This window comes from Dipodomys spectabilis, unplaced genomic scaffold (assembly GCF_019054845.1).
Source record: "Dipodomys spectabilis isolate Male_0828 unplaced genomic scaffold, ASM1905484v1 ptg000019l, whole genome shotgun sequence".
Taxonomy (NCBI): Eukaryota; Metazoa; Chordata; class Mammalia; order Rodentia; family Heteromyidae; genus Dipodomys; species Dipodomys spectabilis.
Window position 1 is genome coordinate 12,200,588 of NW_024870696.1, and position 18,899 is coordinate 12,219,486.

The 18,899-nt window shown below is 41.5% G+C and overlaps 1 protein-coding gene across 1 annotated transcript in view; it reads right to left on the reverse strand.

Annotated features, from left to right (window-relative positions):
- Lamc1 (laminin subunit gamma 1) overlaps positions 1–18,899 on the reverse strand; it is a 117,214-nt gene that overhangs the window by 21,685 nt on the left and 76,630 nt on the right. The window contains exons 4-16 of the mRNA XM_042674320.1: positions 15,439–15,605; positions 11,818–12,006; positions 10,957–11,074; positions 10,303–10,401; positions 10,033–10,169; positions 9,309–9,431; positions 9,027–9,216; positions 8,511–8,623; positions 4,453–4,674; positions 4,119–4,307; positions 1,913–2,158; positions 1,349–1,502; positions 653–795 (exon numbers count right to left, since the gene is read on the reverse strand). Of these exons, the coding sequence (XP_042530254.1) occupies positions 653–795; positions 1,349–1,502; positions 1,913–2,158; positions 4,119–4,307; positions 4,453–4,674; positions 8,511–8,623; positions 9,027–9,216; positions 9,309–9,431; positions 10,033–10,169; positions 10,303–10,401; positions 10,957–11,074; positions 11,818–12,006; positions 15,439–15,605 (2,090 nt within the window). The remainder of the gene's footprint in view (positions 1–652; positions 796–1,348; positions 1,503–1,912; positions 2,159–4,118; positions 4,308–4,452; positions 4,675–8,510; positions 8,624–9,026; positions 9,217–9,308; positions 9,432–10,032; positions 10,170–10,302; positions 10,402–10,956; positions 11,075–11,817; positions 12,007–15,438; positions 15,606–18,899) is intronic.

Sequence of the window (18,899 nt, forward strand, 5' to 3'; positions counted from 1 at the left end):
AGCCCATGAGTCAATAAACACACTGTGGCAGAATCCTTCACTGGGCACTGTCTGCACCCAACGTGATCGATAAACTTTCACCTCACAGAACGGGCAAGCTCAAGAATCACAGGGAGATTTGAAACTTTAAAAAGGGAGGGAAAAAACAAAATAATACCCTGGAAGGTCAAGTACGGGTGGCTCATGCCTGTAATTCCAGCTACCCAGGAGCCTGAGATCTAAGGACTGAGGTTCAAAGCCAGCCTATGTAAAGTCCATGAGACTCCTATCTCCAATCAATACAAAAAACAGAAGTGGAGCTGTGGCTCAAATGGTAAAGTATTAGCCTTGACTGAGACTGCTAAACAAAAGTGTAGGGCTCTGAGTTCAAGCCCCAGTATGAGCACACACACAAAAAAACACACACAATAAAGGATATAGGAACAAGATAGTGGCAAAGAAACAGAGAAGCCTTCCCTCAATTTCCAGAGTTTTAGAAAAAGAACAATATTCAGGGAATAAAGCACCCACTGTGGTCTTGTATGGGCCCTGTTTATTAGCCTGGGGGCCAGACAGTCAAAGTCCTTCCTGCACATTACGTGCAGACTAGAATCAGGAAGTGACTTCTAGTTATCTACCAACATGTCTACCAAGGTCTACCAACACATCTTACGTTTGCAGCCTTCGGGTCCAAACCCAAAGTGGTTGACCTCACAGCGCTCACAGTGCTGACCAGTGATGCCAGGCTGGCACTCACACTGGCCTGTGCGGATGTCACACTGCCCGTTGGTGGAACCCAAAGCATGGCAGTCACACCTGAAAAGGATCAGAGGACATTTCTCAGTAAGACAAAACAGTATTGGAGCAAAGCTTTGTGCTGTGTGTCAGCACTATACTGATGCAATCTGTATTCAAAACCATGTTAAGGGTTACTGGGACAGAGCCTTAAGGATTATTAAGTCCCTAGAGTTCAAAGAACTACTAAGTGCTTGTTAGGGTCTCTTTTCATGCCTAATCACTACCAGTGGTCTCCAACTGGTACCTATGGGCACTAACCAGGATCATCTGACTGGCATTGACAGGAGTTCCCAGGCTGCAACCCTGGAGAATCTCCTCTCAGAAAGAATCTTGTAATTTGTAGTTTGAAGATGTAGTCCAAATGATTCAGACAGCTGTGGCCGCCTCTGTGCTCCATTCCTTTGTCCTATTGCAATTCACTAGTTATTACTTATAATTCTCTAGTACTCTCCCTAAAGGGAGTCATTCCTGCATGAGGCAGTAAAATCATTCCTGAACACAATCAGGCCAACTGTTAAACACAACCTATAAATGACACACAAAGATGACTTTCACCCAACTGGTGTCTTACCTCTCACAGCCCTGCCCGCTGTGCAGGTTGTAGAAGCCGGGATCACAAGCGCCGCAGTCCCGGCCAGACACATGAGGCAGACACTCACACTGCCCGGTCACCGAGTTACAGTTGCTCTGCTGTCTCATTGTCCCATATGGATTGCAACTGCAGGCTAGGGGAGGAAGACAGAGACAGCACAAGATACAAAGTAGTACAGGAAAATGCTAAAATACTGAGAATTCATGACTCATCTCCAGTATCACTGGAAAACCAGAACTGGAGCTGGGGCTCAAAATGGTAGAGTGGTAGCCTTGAGCAAAAGAGCTCAGGAACAGTGTTCAGGCCCTGAGTTCAAGTCCTATGACTGACAAAATATAAAAATAAAAAATAAAACACATGAAAATTAATTTTCCCTTTTTGTTCTTTACTTTTTAGTGTGATAGGTAGAAAAAGTTTTAAATTATGCAAGTGGTTCAAATGTTTATTGGAGAGTGTGCTACATTACACCAAACGACCGTGACATGCAATAATTGTCATCTAAAAGTATACTGGTGGCAGTGTGGCAAGCTGCTGGTTCGTTACCTTTGCATTTGTCTGCTGGATTGGGAGCCAGGGGATTTCCAAAAAACCCTTCTTTGCAGCGGTCACAGTAGAAGCCAGCCGTGTTATAGATGCATTTCAGACATTCTCCTGTCAGGCGATTGCAATTCCCAACCGCATTGGGATCGATGTTGTCATTACACTGGCACAAGCGGCACAGCCTCACGGGGCCATTGCTGCCCAGCGGGTCTCCAAAGTAGCCATCGTCACAGAGTTCACATCTCTTGCCTGAGGGTAAGACAATCCATCTGACGTTATTGAAAGGAAGGTCTTTGACATTTCTGGCTGTAGATGATCAGTGATTAGAATGTAGTCTGGTCTAACTGTGTCACTTGTGACATGCCATGGTAGAGGGCAGGGATGGGGCCACAACTCTGGTATGATGTCACACCAGTGGAGGGACTGTGACTACTGTTTCTGATCATGAAGACAGCCACTGACTTGCCTACCTCACTTCAAATGTTCTGAAAAACCAAAGAGCTTTGTTTAACAAGTGCTTTGTAACATGGGCATGGAGGTACAAGACTGTAATCCCAACACTTGGGAGAATAAGAAAAGAAGAGCATGAGTTCAAGGCTAGTCTGGGTTCATAATGAGATCCTGTCTCAAAAAAAAAAAGTACTTTGTAAGTGAGTTAAGCCTCTCCAGTCCCAGGAATGGCATATTCACACGTATTTGTTTTGGCTGATACTATTTAAAAAGAGTAAATGTTAGCCAGTAACTCACATCTGTAATCCTAACTACTCAGGGGATTGAGATGTGAGGATTGCAGTTCAAAGCTAGCCAGGGTAAAAAAAAAAAGTCTGTGAAAATCTGACCTCCAATTAATTAGAAAAAAGTTGTAAGTAGAAGTGTGACTCAAGGAGTAGAGCACCAGCCTTGAATGAAAAAAGCTAAGGGTAAGTGCCCGGGCCTTGAGTTCAAGCCACGCTTCTAACTCCTTTCCCCTCCGAAAAGATGAAGTGCCACTCTTACTACTCTAAGTTTTCCAAATGAGAGGGAACAGGATCATTCTCTCAACATATACAAGACATACGCTATCTGTCACTTGTGAGCTGGGTCAACTAGTACAGAATCAGAGGTTTGCACAACTGAATGTAGAAATCATCCCTTGCCATCTCCTTAGAGCTAAGGAAACAGAGAAGTTAACCAACTCTGGCACAGCTGACATGCCTGGCAAGAAGAAAGCAGAGCTAAAATCAGAGCTCTTTCCTCTGCTCTTCATCTTTCCTTTCCTTCCACCGTCAGCTCAAGTTGGGCTCTGGATATCTCTGTACCCAACAGGACCTAAATTACACTAAAATTTCAGGAGAATTATAGAGTCCAATGCTGTCCCCAAAGCTTGGTCAGAACATTTGTTACAGGGTAGGCAAAGCAGACCGAAAGGGAGGCTGTAGTGTCAGGGGGCCTCCACCTGCTCAGCATGGGGAGTTGTTTGGGTAGCTACAAGAGATACAGTTTTGTTTTTCTTGAAAAGGATCAAAACACATAGAATGAGAAGAGGTTTAGCCAAAGCTATAAACATTTTTTCCCTAACTAAATGTGGACTCTGATATACTGAAAACCATTTACAGAAAGGATTTTAAAATGACCACTTTATATCGAGTCCCAGAGTCCCAAACACTAAAAACCAAGTTTGGCTTCTTATATTATGAGAGAGTACATTATCTGTGGACCCATTCTGGCTGGGCTGGAATCCCTGCTTCACCAAAGCCTTAGCCATACAGCCTTAAACATGAAATGTAATGTCTCTGTACCTCAGTTTATTAGCTGAAACATGAAAATAGCAGAACTTCCTTCGTGGTAATGAGATTTAAAAAGGCAGAACATGTAAATGCTTAGGACAGTGCGTGGCCATACTTAGTACATATTAGATAGTATTAGCCATCTGATACGCATTTATGAATCCACAATGAAGTTGTTTCTACAAAACATTTGCCTACAAGGAAAATCACATCATAAAAACAAAAACAAAATAAAACAAAAACCAAAGCTCTCTCCTAGGCCTTCTGGTCCTATTACAGTCTTTAGTTCTATTTCTATTATGATTTCCATTATTATTGGTACTGGAGATGAATGCAGACTCTGCTTGGGTGGTAGGCAGGCACTCCCCAACGGAACCAGGCTCCCAGTCCTCTGGAGTTTTTATAAGGTGGAGCAGTAAACACAGATGGAAAGACGGACTTACCAGTGGTACCAGTTGGACAGTTGGTGCACACCACCTCCTTTGTCTTGGGAACAACAGCACAACTTGAGCCTCCAGGGCATGGACAAGGCTGACAGTCAGAGTTGGTACCTGCAGTAGAGTCTCCGTAGAAGCCATCACTGCACTTCTCACAGTGGGGGCCAGCCGTATTGTCTCTGCAGTTGCAGACACCTATTCAGAGAAAAGGCATGAAGCATTGTGCGAGTACACAAGTAAACGTGACAATGGGCATTTCTTCCCCCCCCACAACACTGCCCCCCCCCCCGACCACTAAAGAGAAATCAGGCCCAGCACCTGTCACAGCTGGCCTTCCTACCTGTCTCAGGGTCACAGGTCTCACTGTGTCCATTGCAGGTACAAAGCACACAGGGACTATAAGGGCCAAGACTTGGAGTTTCTCTTCTATAACCTGGGAGGCATGTCTCACAAAACTGCCCTCCATAGCCCACAGGACAGGTGCAGGACTCTACCCAAGTTGCAGGGACCCCAGGCCCAGGACGGGCACTTGCCAGGGTGACATCATCCAAATATCCAGTATCTGCATCGGAAGAAAGAAGAAATCACCCAAGTGCCTCCCATTTCCCAAAAACGTATGGGATATTGATAACTGGAAAGGGGAACCAGACCCGAAATTCCACAGAAAATCAGCAATTAGCTTAATTTTAAAGTTTTCCCAATTACTAATATGAAAAATGAAAAGCACTGGAAAATCATTTGGAGAAAGAAGAAATATGAGCAAGAATATGGAAGAAAATGATCTGCTCAATCAGAGAAGCAGATCTGCCAGAGAAGCAGACACTGACTCTAGAATTCAAGGATAAGAAAGCATTCAAGGATAAGAATTCAAGGACAGGAAACATTGAACTTTTTCATCTTTGCCCTCTATTCAACAGCAAAACCTAGTAAGTTAGTTCTAATACTCCAGAATATTTCTGACAAATATACAATTATTCTAAAGCCATAATGTCATATTTCACCATGCTTCTCTCTTTTTGCTAGGGTATAAAAACAGAAGAAACCTTATAGGGACTTAAACTAAAGACTCATCTGATCCAGTAGTATGCCATCTGATAGGACAAGCAGCAAGATTCTACAAAGAAAGTGGCCTTGGTGATATCCTCATACTCCATTCCATTCTCTAGTCTTTTGCAGTCTAATATATAAAGCATGTTTCTCCCATGTTATGAAAGATCACTTGCTATTTATAAAATTCACTTAGAAATTGAAAGCCTAAGGCTAAAGGTTTGGCTTGAGCTTAACATATATATACATATATATATATATATATATATGTTGTACAGAGGGGTTACACTTACATGAGTAGGGTAATGAGTACATTTTGTAGCAAGCATCATTACCTCCTCCTTTGTTTTCCCCTTACCATCACTTCCCTCCCTACCTCCCCAACTCCCCCCCCCTCCCCCGCTCCTATACCGACATTGTAAAGCTCGTTTTCAACATAGTGTCTTGTACATCTAGTCATCACAATGGGTCAGCCTGCACCCCCATTTAAGCATTCCCCAATATTCCTTCCCCTCCCCAAATTACAAAAATGTTTATACAAGATGCAGAACACCGGCATCAAACCCAGTGAAAATAGAATTTATGTTGTGGGGGAAGAACATACAAAAGAAACAAAAGAATCATAGTACACATTGTAAGTACATTAAAAACACTAGCAAGAGGGGCTGGGAAGGTGGCTCAGTGGTAGAGCACTTGCCTTGCATGCATGAGGCCCTGGGTTTGATTCCTCAGCACCACATAAGCAAAAAGAAAAAAGCCGGAAGTGGCGCTGTGGCTCAAGTGGTAGAGTGCTAGCCTTGAGCTGAAGAGCTGAGGGACAGCACCCAGGCCCAGAGTTCAGGCCCCACGACCCCACGACTGGACTCAAAAAAAAAAAAAAACCCAAAAACACTAGCAAGAAAAAAAAAAAACCACTTGCATCCCTGTCTTGGGGTACATTTTGCTCAACATTATCTCATGTGGTCATATGTACATAGTCTTTGACCTTCTCTGCTTTGTCCTAGACATGTACTAGTTATTGCAAATGGGAAACCATGGGACCTATGGTTTCTTTTGGCCTGGCTTACTTCACTTAAAATAATTTTTTCCAAGTCTTTCCATTTCCTAACAAATGAGGCAATGTCATTCTTTCTGATAGAGGCACAGAATTCCACTATATGAGCTTAACTTTTAATACAGCTATTATCATTATTTTTTGCCCAGTTAAATCATAATGCATGATCTGGTTAAGATGCATCTAATACTATAAATATTTTGTCCTACTCTCAAAATATTCTTCCTTCACTATTTTTTCCTACTCCCAAATTATATATTCCATCTGCCTTCCTTTCCTTAAAAACCAATTTCTTAGAAGAATATTCTTTCTTTCATTACCTTCAAATGAGTTTTCAGAGCCCTGCAATCTGACTTCAGTTTCAACTCTTCTTAAAAAAATAAGGAAACAAGCCGGGCGCTGGTGGCTCACGCCTGTAATCCTAGCTACTCAGGAGGCTGAGATCTGAGGATTGCAGTTCAAAGCCAGTCCAGGCAGGAAAGTCTGTGAGAGACTCTTATCTCCAATAAACCACTAGAAAACCGGAAGTGGCACTATAGCTCAAGCGGTAGAGCGCTTGCCTTGAGCTGAAGCGCACAGAACAGCGCCCAAGCCCAGAGTTCAAACTCCACGACCAACCAAAAAAAAATAAAATAAAATAAGGAAACAGAAATCCTCACCCATGATTCCTTCACCATCCAATCTAAAACCCAATGGTAGCTGTTGTCCCAAACTTGTTAACAAATGTTTTTCCTTAAAAATCTTGAGCCAGGGCTGGGAAGGTAGCTTAGTGGTAGAGCACTTGCCTTGCATGCATGAGGCCCTGGGTTTGATTCTTCGGCACCACATAAACAAAAAGAAGCCGGAAGTGGCACTGTGGCTCAAGTGATAGAGCACTAGCCTTGAGCTGAAGAGCTGAGGGACAACGCCTAGGCCCAGAGTTCAGGCCCCATGACCGGACCCAAAAAAAAAAATCTTGAGCCAGTGGCTCATGCCTGTAATCCTAGCTATTTAGAAGGCTGAGAATTGTTCAAAGCCAGCCCAGGCAGTGGCTGTGGCTCAAGTGGTAGAGCACTAATCTCAAACACAAAGGCTCAGGGACAGCATCCAGGCCCTAGGTTTAAGACCCAGACTGGCAAAAAAAAAAAAAAGAGAGAGAGAGAGAGAAAAAAAACAAAAACAAAAACAAACTCAAGGCTTGGAAGGTGGCTCAGTGGAAGAGTGCTTGCCTCACATGCATGAGGATCTGGGTTTGATTCCTCAGCACCACATAAGCAGAAAAGGCCTCAAGTGGCGCTATGGCTCAAGTGGCAGGGCACTAGCCTTGAGCTGAAGAGCTGAGGGACAGCGCCCAGACCCAGAGTTCAGCCCCATGACCAACAAAAACAAACAAACAAACAAACACAACCTTTTCTTGCTTGGACCTCAGAACTCACAACTGAACTGAACTTCCAGGATTCAATTCTCTTCTTCCTTTTTTCTATCATGTTTCCAAGCTTAAAAATCAATGCCTACAGGCTGAAAGTCTTCAAAATACAGCTCTCTAACAAAATACAGCTCTCTAGTCCAAACTTCTTCCTAAGGCCCAGGTGCACATTTCTAACTACTTACAAGACACTTTCCTCTGGATAGTCCCACTAGCATCTCAAAAAACAACTCATCCAAGGCTATCATTGGACTCCCAATGTCTCATGACTCCACTCCTACATACAGTCTCACCTTGCTGAAGTAAAGGACCCTCATTTTAAAAACAATTTAAGTAGCATATTTTTAAATTTTTGTTTATCTAAACTTACAGCAAATGTTCAATGAATATGTAATTTTTCGTAAATTAGGACATGGTTCAGAAAGCCCTGGATCATTACATAGCAAATAAAAGAAAATGGAGGTTAAGCAACTTGAGCCAGAATTATTCAACTTTTAGAAAAGCTGTACACCATGTAAAACCCAATTGACTTATGAATTATAAAACAATGCTCCTTACATTATAACTAGCCACTTTGCTCATGCCCAAGGCAGGTAAAAAAAAACATGTAATTCATACATAATATAGCAGTTACTCTTCAGAATCAGTGTTAACAGTGTTAGAAGAGGTAAATCTTTTCATTATAGATCCTTCTGCCATGATCTGCATATATAGCTCTCTTAAATTGAAACATAACCACCAAAAAGCCAGAATTGGAGGTGTGGTTCAAGTGATGAGGTACTACCCTTGAGCACAAAAGCTTAAGGACAGCATCCAGGCCCTGAGTTCAGTTCCCCAAGACTAGCACCAAAAATAATAATAGTCATATTATCATTATTAGATCATAACTTACTTCTCTCACTATATGTCCCACGGATCTTGATAGAAGTCAAATTGTTGAGGAGCTTCTGAAATTCGAAAGGGGAAAGTGTAGGCCTCCAAGGGTAATCTGTTGCTTCATGGAGCCTGGAAAGAGAGAAAGGTCCAACTTAATTACTGAAGAAGAGTCCTGGATTCTGTGAAATCATTTTTTGGTCATTTATGCCATCAACAATGCAATGTTCTAATAATCTAACCAAATCAGAAAAGAAAATGTTAACAATGAAGGCTCCCTTTTATAAAATCCCATTGATCATGACAACTTTTTCTTGAACATCTATCTTGAGGCCAGATAACTCAGATATAAAAATCGCTTTCATAATGCAGGTCCAAGTCTTTATTTGTTTGAGTCAAGTGTTCAACTCAAAGCACTATATATAGCTGAAGCTGCATTCAAGCTAAAAACCCTCTTTCCTCAGGCTCCATAGTGGTGGGCTTACATCAATATGTCACTGTGACAAGCTCTAATTCTACAAAGAAGGCAGTTTACCTGAAGGTGTATTTCACTGTGGTCTCGCTTGGATAGGAGTTGCCCTGGGCAATCAAGGGTACAGACACTCTCAAGCCAGCTCCCTCAAGCACCAGGTCTTCTGCAGAGAGGCGAGTGTCTCGTCGGTCCACTCGGAAGGAGAAGGAAAAGTTCTGTCCATAACTCAAGACCTGGTTGCCCAAGAACTTCGCTGAAATCAGATACAAGATCGGCAAGACTGTTAGACTAGGACTAAAGAGAGGTGGTACCCAGCAAGCCACACTGCTGTCTAGCCTCACTTACCGGGGGCAATGAAGTACCTAGGAAAGTAGCTATCTGAGATCACAGCGATATCTCGTCTCTCAGAGGACCAGTCAAGAGATGCTTCCGAACCATCCCTCTGTTCCACACGCCACCCATCCTCATCTGCAGGCAAGCACAGAGACACAAGCATTTTAAATCACAAACTCCTTGAATACAGGGCCCACAAAAATGCACATGACTGTACCGGTATCTTTTTTTTTTTTTGGTCAGTTGTGGGGCTTGAACTTTGTGCCTAGGCACTGTCCTTCGGCTCCTCAGCTCAAGACTAGCCCTCTCCCACTTGAGCCACAGTGAGACTTCCAGCTTTTTCTGCTTATGTGGTGCTGAGGAATCGAACCCAGGGCCTCATGCATGCAAGGCAAGCACTCTACCACTGAGACACCTTCCCAGCTGCACCGGTATCTAGAAAGCCATCAATAAAAGTTTTGAATAGGAGGATCCTACAAGAGTACCTATGCTACATCCTGTAAACTACTTTGGCCTTATTAGTATCCATGTAACACTTGTACTCACTGCTCACTAAAGTAAATTCTAAAATCACATGCATGCTTTTATTAAAGGGACAACCAAGAAAAATCTATGTTAAATAACATGAAGTATTTCTATCATCAAAAAACCCTTAAAGGGTACTGATTCAAGAAAATAAGCATATATTTTGAGTGTAGTCTCCGTTTTAGGGGGTTGGAGATAAGGTCTGGATTACCAGTGTGAAAAGCAGAGGATATGGTGTGAGCACTGAAGCCAACCGCATTTGTACAGACAGAAGAATGCCCAAAGCAGAAGCAGGGCGTGCAACCCCGAGGATTCGATGCTTCCAGATTAAAGAACCCAGGTTTGCATCTGAAAAAGATTAGACACAACCAGTTATTTTTTCTGCCAACAAAATCAGTTCTTTTCTTTGTTAAAAAAAAACCCTAAAGCAGTATAATAGTGGAAATACAAATACAGGAGGTTTTTGTATGAATGAGTTTACCTCTCACAATTGAAGCCTTCCACATTGTCCTTGCAAACACATCTTCCCGTTTCAGCATTACACTCATCTGTGCTGCCAGAAGGATCACAGGAGCACGGTCTATTTGATGAAAAATAGAGTAAGGCAATGAGAGAAGAGCAGGGAGGGAAGAAATTCCACTCAGGGTCAACTTTTCCCTTTACACAGTAATAGATTTTATATACAATTCATGTAGAATAAAATGAACCCACTTGAGCCAAATCTCCTTTTCCAGTTTCTTCTGGTTAACTATGAGATACGAGTCTCACAGACTTTCCTGCCTGGGCTGGCTTTGAACCAGGATCCTCAGATCTCAGCCTCCTGAGTGTTTAGGATTATAGGAGTGAGCCACCGGTACCAGCTCCTGAAGTCATTTTTGTATCTGGATTTGGTTTTAACCAAGGACATTCATCACATTCATTCTATCAAAAACTCATACTCTATGCAAACCAAAGCTTTAGTGGCTCATCATTACAGCTAGTCTTGAATCTTGCTATAATTATCATGGGGAAAAATGTTTATTAAGCTGTAGATGTATTATATGTTGACTATACGTAGATGTATATGTACTGTTGACCTACAAAGACTCAGCTAATACATAGATTCTGTCCCTTTCTGGTTTTAATGGCATCTTACCTGCATCCTGCCTCTGTGAGGGAATGGAATCCAGGCTGGCATCGATCACACTTGTCGCCCATCACTCCTGGCTTACAGCTGCATCTGCCGTAACTATCACACTGTGTGCTCAGAGAACCTAAAATTGAATGAGTTCACCATCAATCATAGATCTGAACAGTCATGTAAGTGAGATGAATGGGTAAGAAAGACAATCAGTAACCAAAAGCAACATCTGCCAACCAGTGTGTAATCTCTGGATTACAGAGGGAATAAAGAGCAAACTTTTAATCAAAACTCCCAACATTATGCCCTTTTAGGCCATGATGGTTTAACTTTCCAGGCCTACCCTAACATGGATCTACTCATGAACTAAACAGATCACTGTGTATCAAACTGTTTACTGTACACAAGAGAAGTTACCGCTCTGGGGCAAGCAGAAGTTCCTTAATGTCCCTGCTTAGGATTTAAGTATATACAGGCCTGGACAAGAAAAAAATAACCCAACTCTCTAAAAAGTAAAATAGACTAAAAATGCCGTGCTTTTCTAGACACACAGCAATATGCTGAAAAACAGGTCGGACATCTAAACAGATTAGACTAAACAAAATCATTAACAAGAAAGATCCTCTTATAGTCAAAGTTCAAATGGTCTCTATGGACCCTCTTGCTAATTATTTACAGAACCATTACTCAGGCTACCCCACACTTTTACACACATTGGAAAATCCTCTGAAAGTTCTAGTTGTTTAAAGGGAGTAAGGTTAGGGTTAGAGGAAGATTCTGAGTCATTTACATGCTACAATCATGACTGTGCCTCCATATTTAGTGGTGCCACCTCAGGAATTCATCAGGTTGGAGTGGGTCCTTCCTGTCACTTACCAACAGGACTACAGTGGCATGGAGAACAGGCTTCATTGTTCCCAAGGCGGAAGAAGTTCTCCCGGCACCTCTCACAGTTGGCACCATCCGTATTATCCTGGCAGTTGGTGCAGTGGCCTCCATGGCCAGTGGAACGGTATAGTTCAGGGTCAAAGTAGCATTCCTGCGATCGGCCATTGCAGTCACATGCTGTTGGCCAAATACATATGTCATGTTAGTCACATCTCTGTACTGGGAAGAACAACATTCGAAAAGCCTCTGAGGAAACCAAACCACAACTTCCTCTATTTCTTTCTCAACAGGTAGCATAGGCTAAAAATGGTCATCAGATAGATGCATTGCTTATTAAACATTAAGAACAACAATCAGTATGTCAATAAAACGGTTTATACAGCTAGATGATCCAGTTTACTAAAGAAATACTCATCCTTATAAAAAACAAACAGGGCTATCATAAAATAAAAGGAACTCTGTATTCAGAGAAGAATCTGCCCCCACGAAGTGTGTATATGTAAGTAAAAACCAAGTCAATTTATCATGTCTCTCTTTATCCTCTACCTTTAGTACTAACTCTAAGACCAAGTTACCAATTCATGCACATCTGTCAATTTTAACATTCAGGCCTCAAAAAATGATTCAGACACAAGACATGACACCAACTTTCAAAGTGCCAAATTGCCTGCATAGTCAGAGTAGGGAAACTAGAGACATGCATTAAGATGAGTGCCTCTGAAAGCAGCATTCAAGGAAAATGTGATCCTTCAGATGTATCCATCTACAGAAGCCACATCCCAAATGGGCCATCTGTTAAACATAACCGTATTTTAAGCACCTAGGGCTGAGGACATCGCTGAAATGGGAGAGTATCTGCCCAGCAAGCACACAGAACCCTAAGCCCAAACCCTAGAATCATCAACAAAAACAAACACACACAAAAAAATGATAGTAATAGGTATAGACACGATTTTGAGCTCTATTAAATAGTTTTATTGGTTTCAGATCAAGCAAGCTATTGTTAAAAAAAATTTAATATGAGGGTTTTACTTTAGTACTTTGTAAGTTTATGTGGAAAAATCACAATGAAACTCTTCTCCCTTGTGCAAGAAATATATGCTAATAAGAGTCTATAAAATATTTGGATAAGACGTTATGTCGAAAAACAAACTACACCTTGTGTGGGGGGGGATGGGAGGGCAGGGATGGTAGGGGAAACAAAGGAGGAAGCAACAATGCTTGATAAGAAATATACGCATGGGGCTGGGAAGGTGCTCAGTGGTAGAGCGCTTGCCTTGCATGCATGAGGCTCTGGGTTCGATTCCTCAGCACCACATAAGCAAAAAGAAAAAAGCCAGAAGTGGTGCTGTGGCTCAAGTTGTAGAGCGCTAGCCTTGAGCTGAAGAGCTGAGGGACAGTGCCCAGGCCCAGAGTTCAGGCCCCACGACTGGACCCAAAAAAAAAAAAGAAAAGAAATGTACTCATTACCTTGCTCATGTAATTGTAACCCCTCTGTACGGTATTTTCACAATAAAAAAAAAAAAAACAATTAAAACAAATATTTGGATATGTGTATTGTCTTTTTCTTCTTTTCTTCCTTCCAAACAATTAATTCTTTTTATAACTGAAAACTCTTGTTTTGGTTTCTGGAACAAGGCTTAAATTTGGGGATCTCATTCTCTTGCTCAGCTTCTTAACCTCAGCTGGCATTCTACCACATGAGCCACCCTTCAGTCTGGCATTTTGCTGATTAATTAGAGGTGTGGTCTAGCAGACTTTTCTGCCTGGGCTGGCTTCAACCCAACATCCTATAGGTCACGGTCTCCAGAGTAGCTAGGATTACAAATATGAGCTACCAGCAAGTAGCTTAAATGAAAATCTTTATAGACACCTGAGTCACTGGCACCAAAACTCTGAGGTTTATTAGTTTAGTTTCATAGCACCCTCTTTCTTCTTCAGCTATTTCTTTTCCTCAAGCAGCCTAGATTAACACCTCAATCAACCCAGCCAATGCACCTTGTGCTGATACTACAAAGCACAGCAACACTTAGGTCCACACTGTTCCACACCAGAGCTAGAGCACATGTCAGGCCTTCCTCACTGACAGCAAACAAGAGGAGGTAGCTATAATGTCCTTCTTTTTTAGTCTCAGAGTCCTGACAGTACTGTAGAAGTCACACCATCCCACAGCTTCACTCTGAAGGATCGCGGAGAGGCACCAAGAACCAAGTCCAATTGACTTAGTTCCTCCTCAAATCCTCTAAGCTCCAGCAGCCAGCCAGTTCATTTGCTAATGCTGGCAATGTTTCATTTGTTTTTCTTATTATTTCCTGTACAAACTAAACATAGGACATGATTAAGAATACTTTTCAATGCCATGTGTCTATTTATTTAGGTGCTTCATTTTAAGACTAATTCTTTTTTTTTTTTTTTGCGCTAATCTTTGTATCTTCCAATACCAGATATTTAAATGCAGCAGTGGAATAAAAAAGCTAAGCAAGTGCTTAGAAATGCTGGGGGAGGCTGTATATTTACCTGCAACTTGGATTTATTGAGGGAAAAAAAAAAAAACAATGGAAAAGAACGTCTGCTCCAGCAGCTCAACAAAAGTAGTCCTGAGCAGGTCCCTTCTTAATGTTTTTGCCAATTATTGCTACAAGTTCAGAGTGTCTTCTTTCTTATTCCCAACATAGTATGATGTGGGAAATTTATAAGAACATAAGAAGACCACAGTTGCTTTTCAAGTTCATTAGGTCCTCAGCAAATCATGAATCCCTAATTCCTTTCTCCTAAGTTTGCTTTCTGTCTCTTCAGAACAAACCATGACATAATGAAGGGATCAACAATACATTTTAACTTCTTTATTGTGTCCTTTCCTAAGAAGTCCGGACCTATTCTTCCTCTACCAAAGGGAGGCAGGATTTCCCACACTGCACTCTTGAGTGAGATAGGAAAAAATAATTTCAAGACACGATCTGCTAAACAGCAGACTTGGACTGGACTCATTGTATCTGACCCATGCTGATCAAGTAGGCTGCTTGAGTAAGTTATGCATCGACAGGAAGAACCCTGTCCTTGCAGATTCCACACCCACAGACTCAACCAACTGCCAACTGAAAATACTTGCCTTTAACAATACACTACAACTTTCATGTTGCATTAGTAACCTTAGAGAGGTTTTAAAATATACGGGAGGTTATTTGTTGGTTATATATGTCATCATACATAAAGGCTTAAGCAGTCATGTATTTCGGTATCTGAGGAGGGTTCTGGAACCAATCTCCTGTGGATACTGAGTAATGGCAGTGTTTTAAATGGTCACAAAGACTAGACAGGTTGTATTACAGAGGGCTACGCTGTTATAGGGTTTTAATCTAAGCAAATATCCAAACCCTGAAGATACTGCTTCCAAGGTAGTATTTGTGAAGGGAACATATTTTCTTGGCCAACTGCCTTCAATCTATGACTTTCCTCTGAGGACATATATGCAGTTTACTGTCCTAGTCACTCAATGACTCTCTGTTGCAGAGTTTTGCTTTCAAGGAGGAATAAAAGGAAGCCTCCCATCCCTTCTTTCACCTCTTGAACCCTCAAGGTAACTGGGCAGACCATGCCAGCGACACTCACGTAGGCACTCGCTGGCACTTTCTGCAGTCGCCCTCCTCCATGGCCGATCATTGAAGAAAGGCAGGCACTTTTCACAGTCTACTCCATATGTGTTGTGCTTGCAATTACACACCAGCTTGTCATACTCATTCTTCACACACTCGCTGGCGTGTCCATTACATTTACACCTGGGGAGAGAAGAGACACGGAGCACTAAGACAACCTAGGTCTATGGTTCCCTCTCTTTGATGGGTTCCTAACTAGTATTGAGATGAGGGTTATGTTGGCTTCCTAGAATGAGTTTGGTAGTGATATTTCTCTTTCAATTTCATTGAAGAGTTTGAGTAATATTAGAGTGAGTTCTCCTTTGAATGCCTTATAGAATTTGGCTGCAAATCCATTGAGTCCTGGGTTTTTCTTGGATGGGAGGTATCATTGTCATTTCAATTTCATTACTTGTTACAGGTCTTTTTAATTGGTTTAAATTTTCTTGGTTTAGTTTGGGTATGTCAATATTCTGTAGGAATATTTCCATTCTTCCAGATTCTTGAAGTTTTTGGCATTATGATTTGCAGAGTATTCCCTAATATTTTAAAAGCTTGCTTGTTTCTGTCTTAAGAGAGGATTCACAAAGGCTCAATAGCTATACACATACAATCGCATAAAATGGTATTAATCAAAATGAACTCCAAATTGAAACAAGAGGGCTTCTTTCTTCTTCCTTTGTTGCCATTTTTGTTTTCTGTACCTTTTGTCTAGTTTGTAAGTTTATCTGTTTGGAGAGGGTAAGGAGGAAGCACAAAAATGAAGGGACAAAGGGTGAACAAATGCAGCAGTGATATTCACTGGATACTATGTTGAAAATGAACTATATAATTTGTGGAGGACAGAAAAACTGGGATAAACCGAAAGAAGATGTGACACTGTTCAAAAAGGAATGTACTCATCTGACTTATGTAACTATAACCCCTCTGTATATCATCTTTACCATAACAATGTATTTTGAAAAGAAGAAAAAAAAGACAACCTAGGACTGCCTTTGACCTTGACCACTCCCAAGTATAAACTAAGAGACTATACACGATCAAGTTCACAGAAGGTAGCTTTCTGTAACAGGGAGAGGATACTTAGACATGGGAGGAAAGGTCCTGGCAAGTTTCTGAGGATACCTGCAGGACCTACTCCTGACATCGAGTGCATCAGGAGGCAGCAAACAGAGTAATTAAAAGGGTATGAGGTTCTGAATGTCACCTGCCTGGGTATGAAGCCCTCCTGTCTCCTACCCGTATACACAAACCTCACCTGTGATGAGATACCTAGCTCTAAAACCTAACCAGGGGTGCTTTATTTATGTGCTCAGGACTGCAAAGGCACAAAAGTGAATGAATCTCAAAGATAATGTGCTTCAGTGATTCTAATGTATTTCTATTTGAAGGTAGTAAGACAATAAATTGGATATCTCATCTTTCATAAAGATGCCCAGTAGTTGGACTATTCCCTCAGATTGACTAGAGTAGAATCCCTGAAGGATCCCCTAGAATCAGGTACACTAATAAACTCAGGAAACACCATGAATGATAATGTACCACGGAACAGGGACATTTCTCTGACTTGCTTCCTTAAAGATAACAATCTATTCCATAGCTGCAACTAACTAATAAATGTAAACAAAGCTGGGCACTGGTATCTCATACCTATAATCTTAGCTATGCAGGAGGCTGAGATCTGAAGATCATGGTTTGAAGCCAGCCTGGGCAAGAAAGTCTGTGAGATTATCTCTGATTAACCACCAAAAAGCCCAAAGTGGAGCTATGTTACAAACAGTAGAGCACTAGCCCTAAGCAAAATTCTCAGTGACAGTGCTCAGGTCCAGAGTCCCAGGGTACATGTACACACACAGGCGCACATGCACACATGCACACACGAACACACACCAAACAAAAAAAATGTGGAATCATTTTCAGTGTTCCAAGATGAAGCCTGAATTTAGATCCCCAGAATTTATTACCCTTCTCTCAAACTCCTGTCCATAACTGCTACACAAGCTTAGATTTTACATGTCTACAACTCAACATTATTATTCTATCATTCCCCCAAATTAGCTTATTTTTTTTTTTTTTTTGGTACCAGTCTTAGGACTTGAACTCAGAGCCTTGGCACTATCCCTTAGCTTTTTTGCTCAAGGCTGGCACTCCACCACTGCTTGCTCTACTTTTGGCTTTTTGCTTATTCATGATAAGAGTCTCATGGACTTTCTTGCTTGGGCTGGCTTCAAATCATGATCTTCCTATCTCAGCCTGCTGAGTAAGTAGGATTACAGGTATGAGTCATTGGTATCTGGCTATATGCCAATGTTCTTGTATTGATCCAGAGACTTGAACTCAGGGCTTAAGTGCTGTCCCTGAGCTTTTGCACTCAAGGCTAGCACTCTATTACCTGAGCCACGGCTCCACTTTTGGCTTTTTGGTGGTTAATTTGAGATAGAAGTCTCATGGACTTTTCTGCCCGGGCTGGCTTTGAACCGTGATCCTCAGATCTCAGCCTCCTCAGTAGCTAGGATTACAGGTGTGAGCCACCAACGCCCAGCAATACCAACTTTCTTAATTTAATAATAACACTGTTCTCCTTATCATTAAGCTTTAAAATTATAGTCCCAATAATTGTTCCTTTGCAATACAATGTTCCTTCCCATTCTATTGCTACTAGTTTGTCAAGTATTTCTTGCCTAATACCTAGATTATATAGTGTCCTAACAGAAATATAAATGCTCTCAATTGTATCTACTTTCATCCTTCTTGTATACTAGTCTCCCTAACCCAGTGTTGATATCACAGCCTTTGTCCAAAAGTGTGCCCAACTTCCCATTGATTACTATTCATAGCAACTCACTGAGGATCAACTCTACACCAGGAACACAAAAATGATTTTTCACAAGAGAAGACAGTCAAGATTCTTAGCATCTAATACATATCTTTCCCTCCTTTTCCTGATCCAATCTGTTCAAGAGCCAACTCAAATCCCATTCACTTCTGTAGCCTGACAGTTCTACATCTTTCTTGATATATGGTATATTTTCTTTTAAAAAAATTATTATAAAGGTGATGTACAGAGGGGTTATTGTTTCATAATTCAGGTAATGAGTACATTTCTTTTTGGACAATGTCACTCCTTCCCTTTCTCCTACTTTGTCCCTCCTGTCTCCGCCCACAAGATGTACAGTTCGTTTTCAATATAGTGTCCAGTGAGCCGCACTGCTGCATTTGTTCACCCTTTGTCCCTCCATTTCTGTGGATTCATGGCATCGTTTTTACCGTAGACTGATCATTTTGTTTAAAACTCATAACTAAATTGTACTGTGTATCCCTTAAACCAAGTGCTTGGAATTGGAAATGCTCTAGATACTTTACAAAAATATTTTGAATATTTACACGTACATAATGGGATATCTGGAATGAGACCAAAGTCTCATACAGCCTTAGACA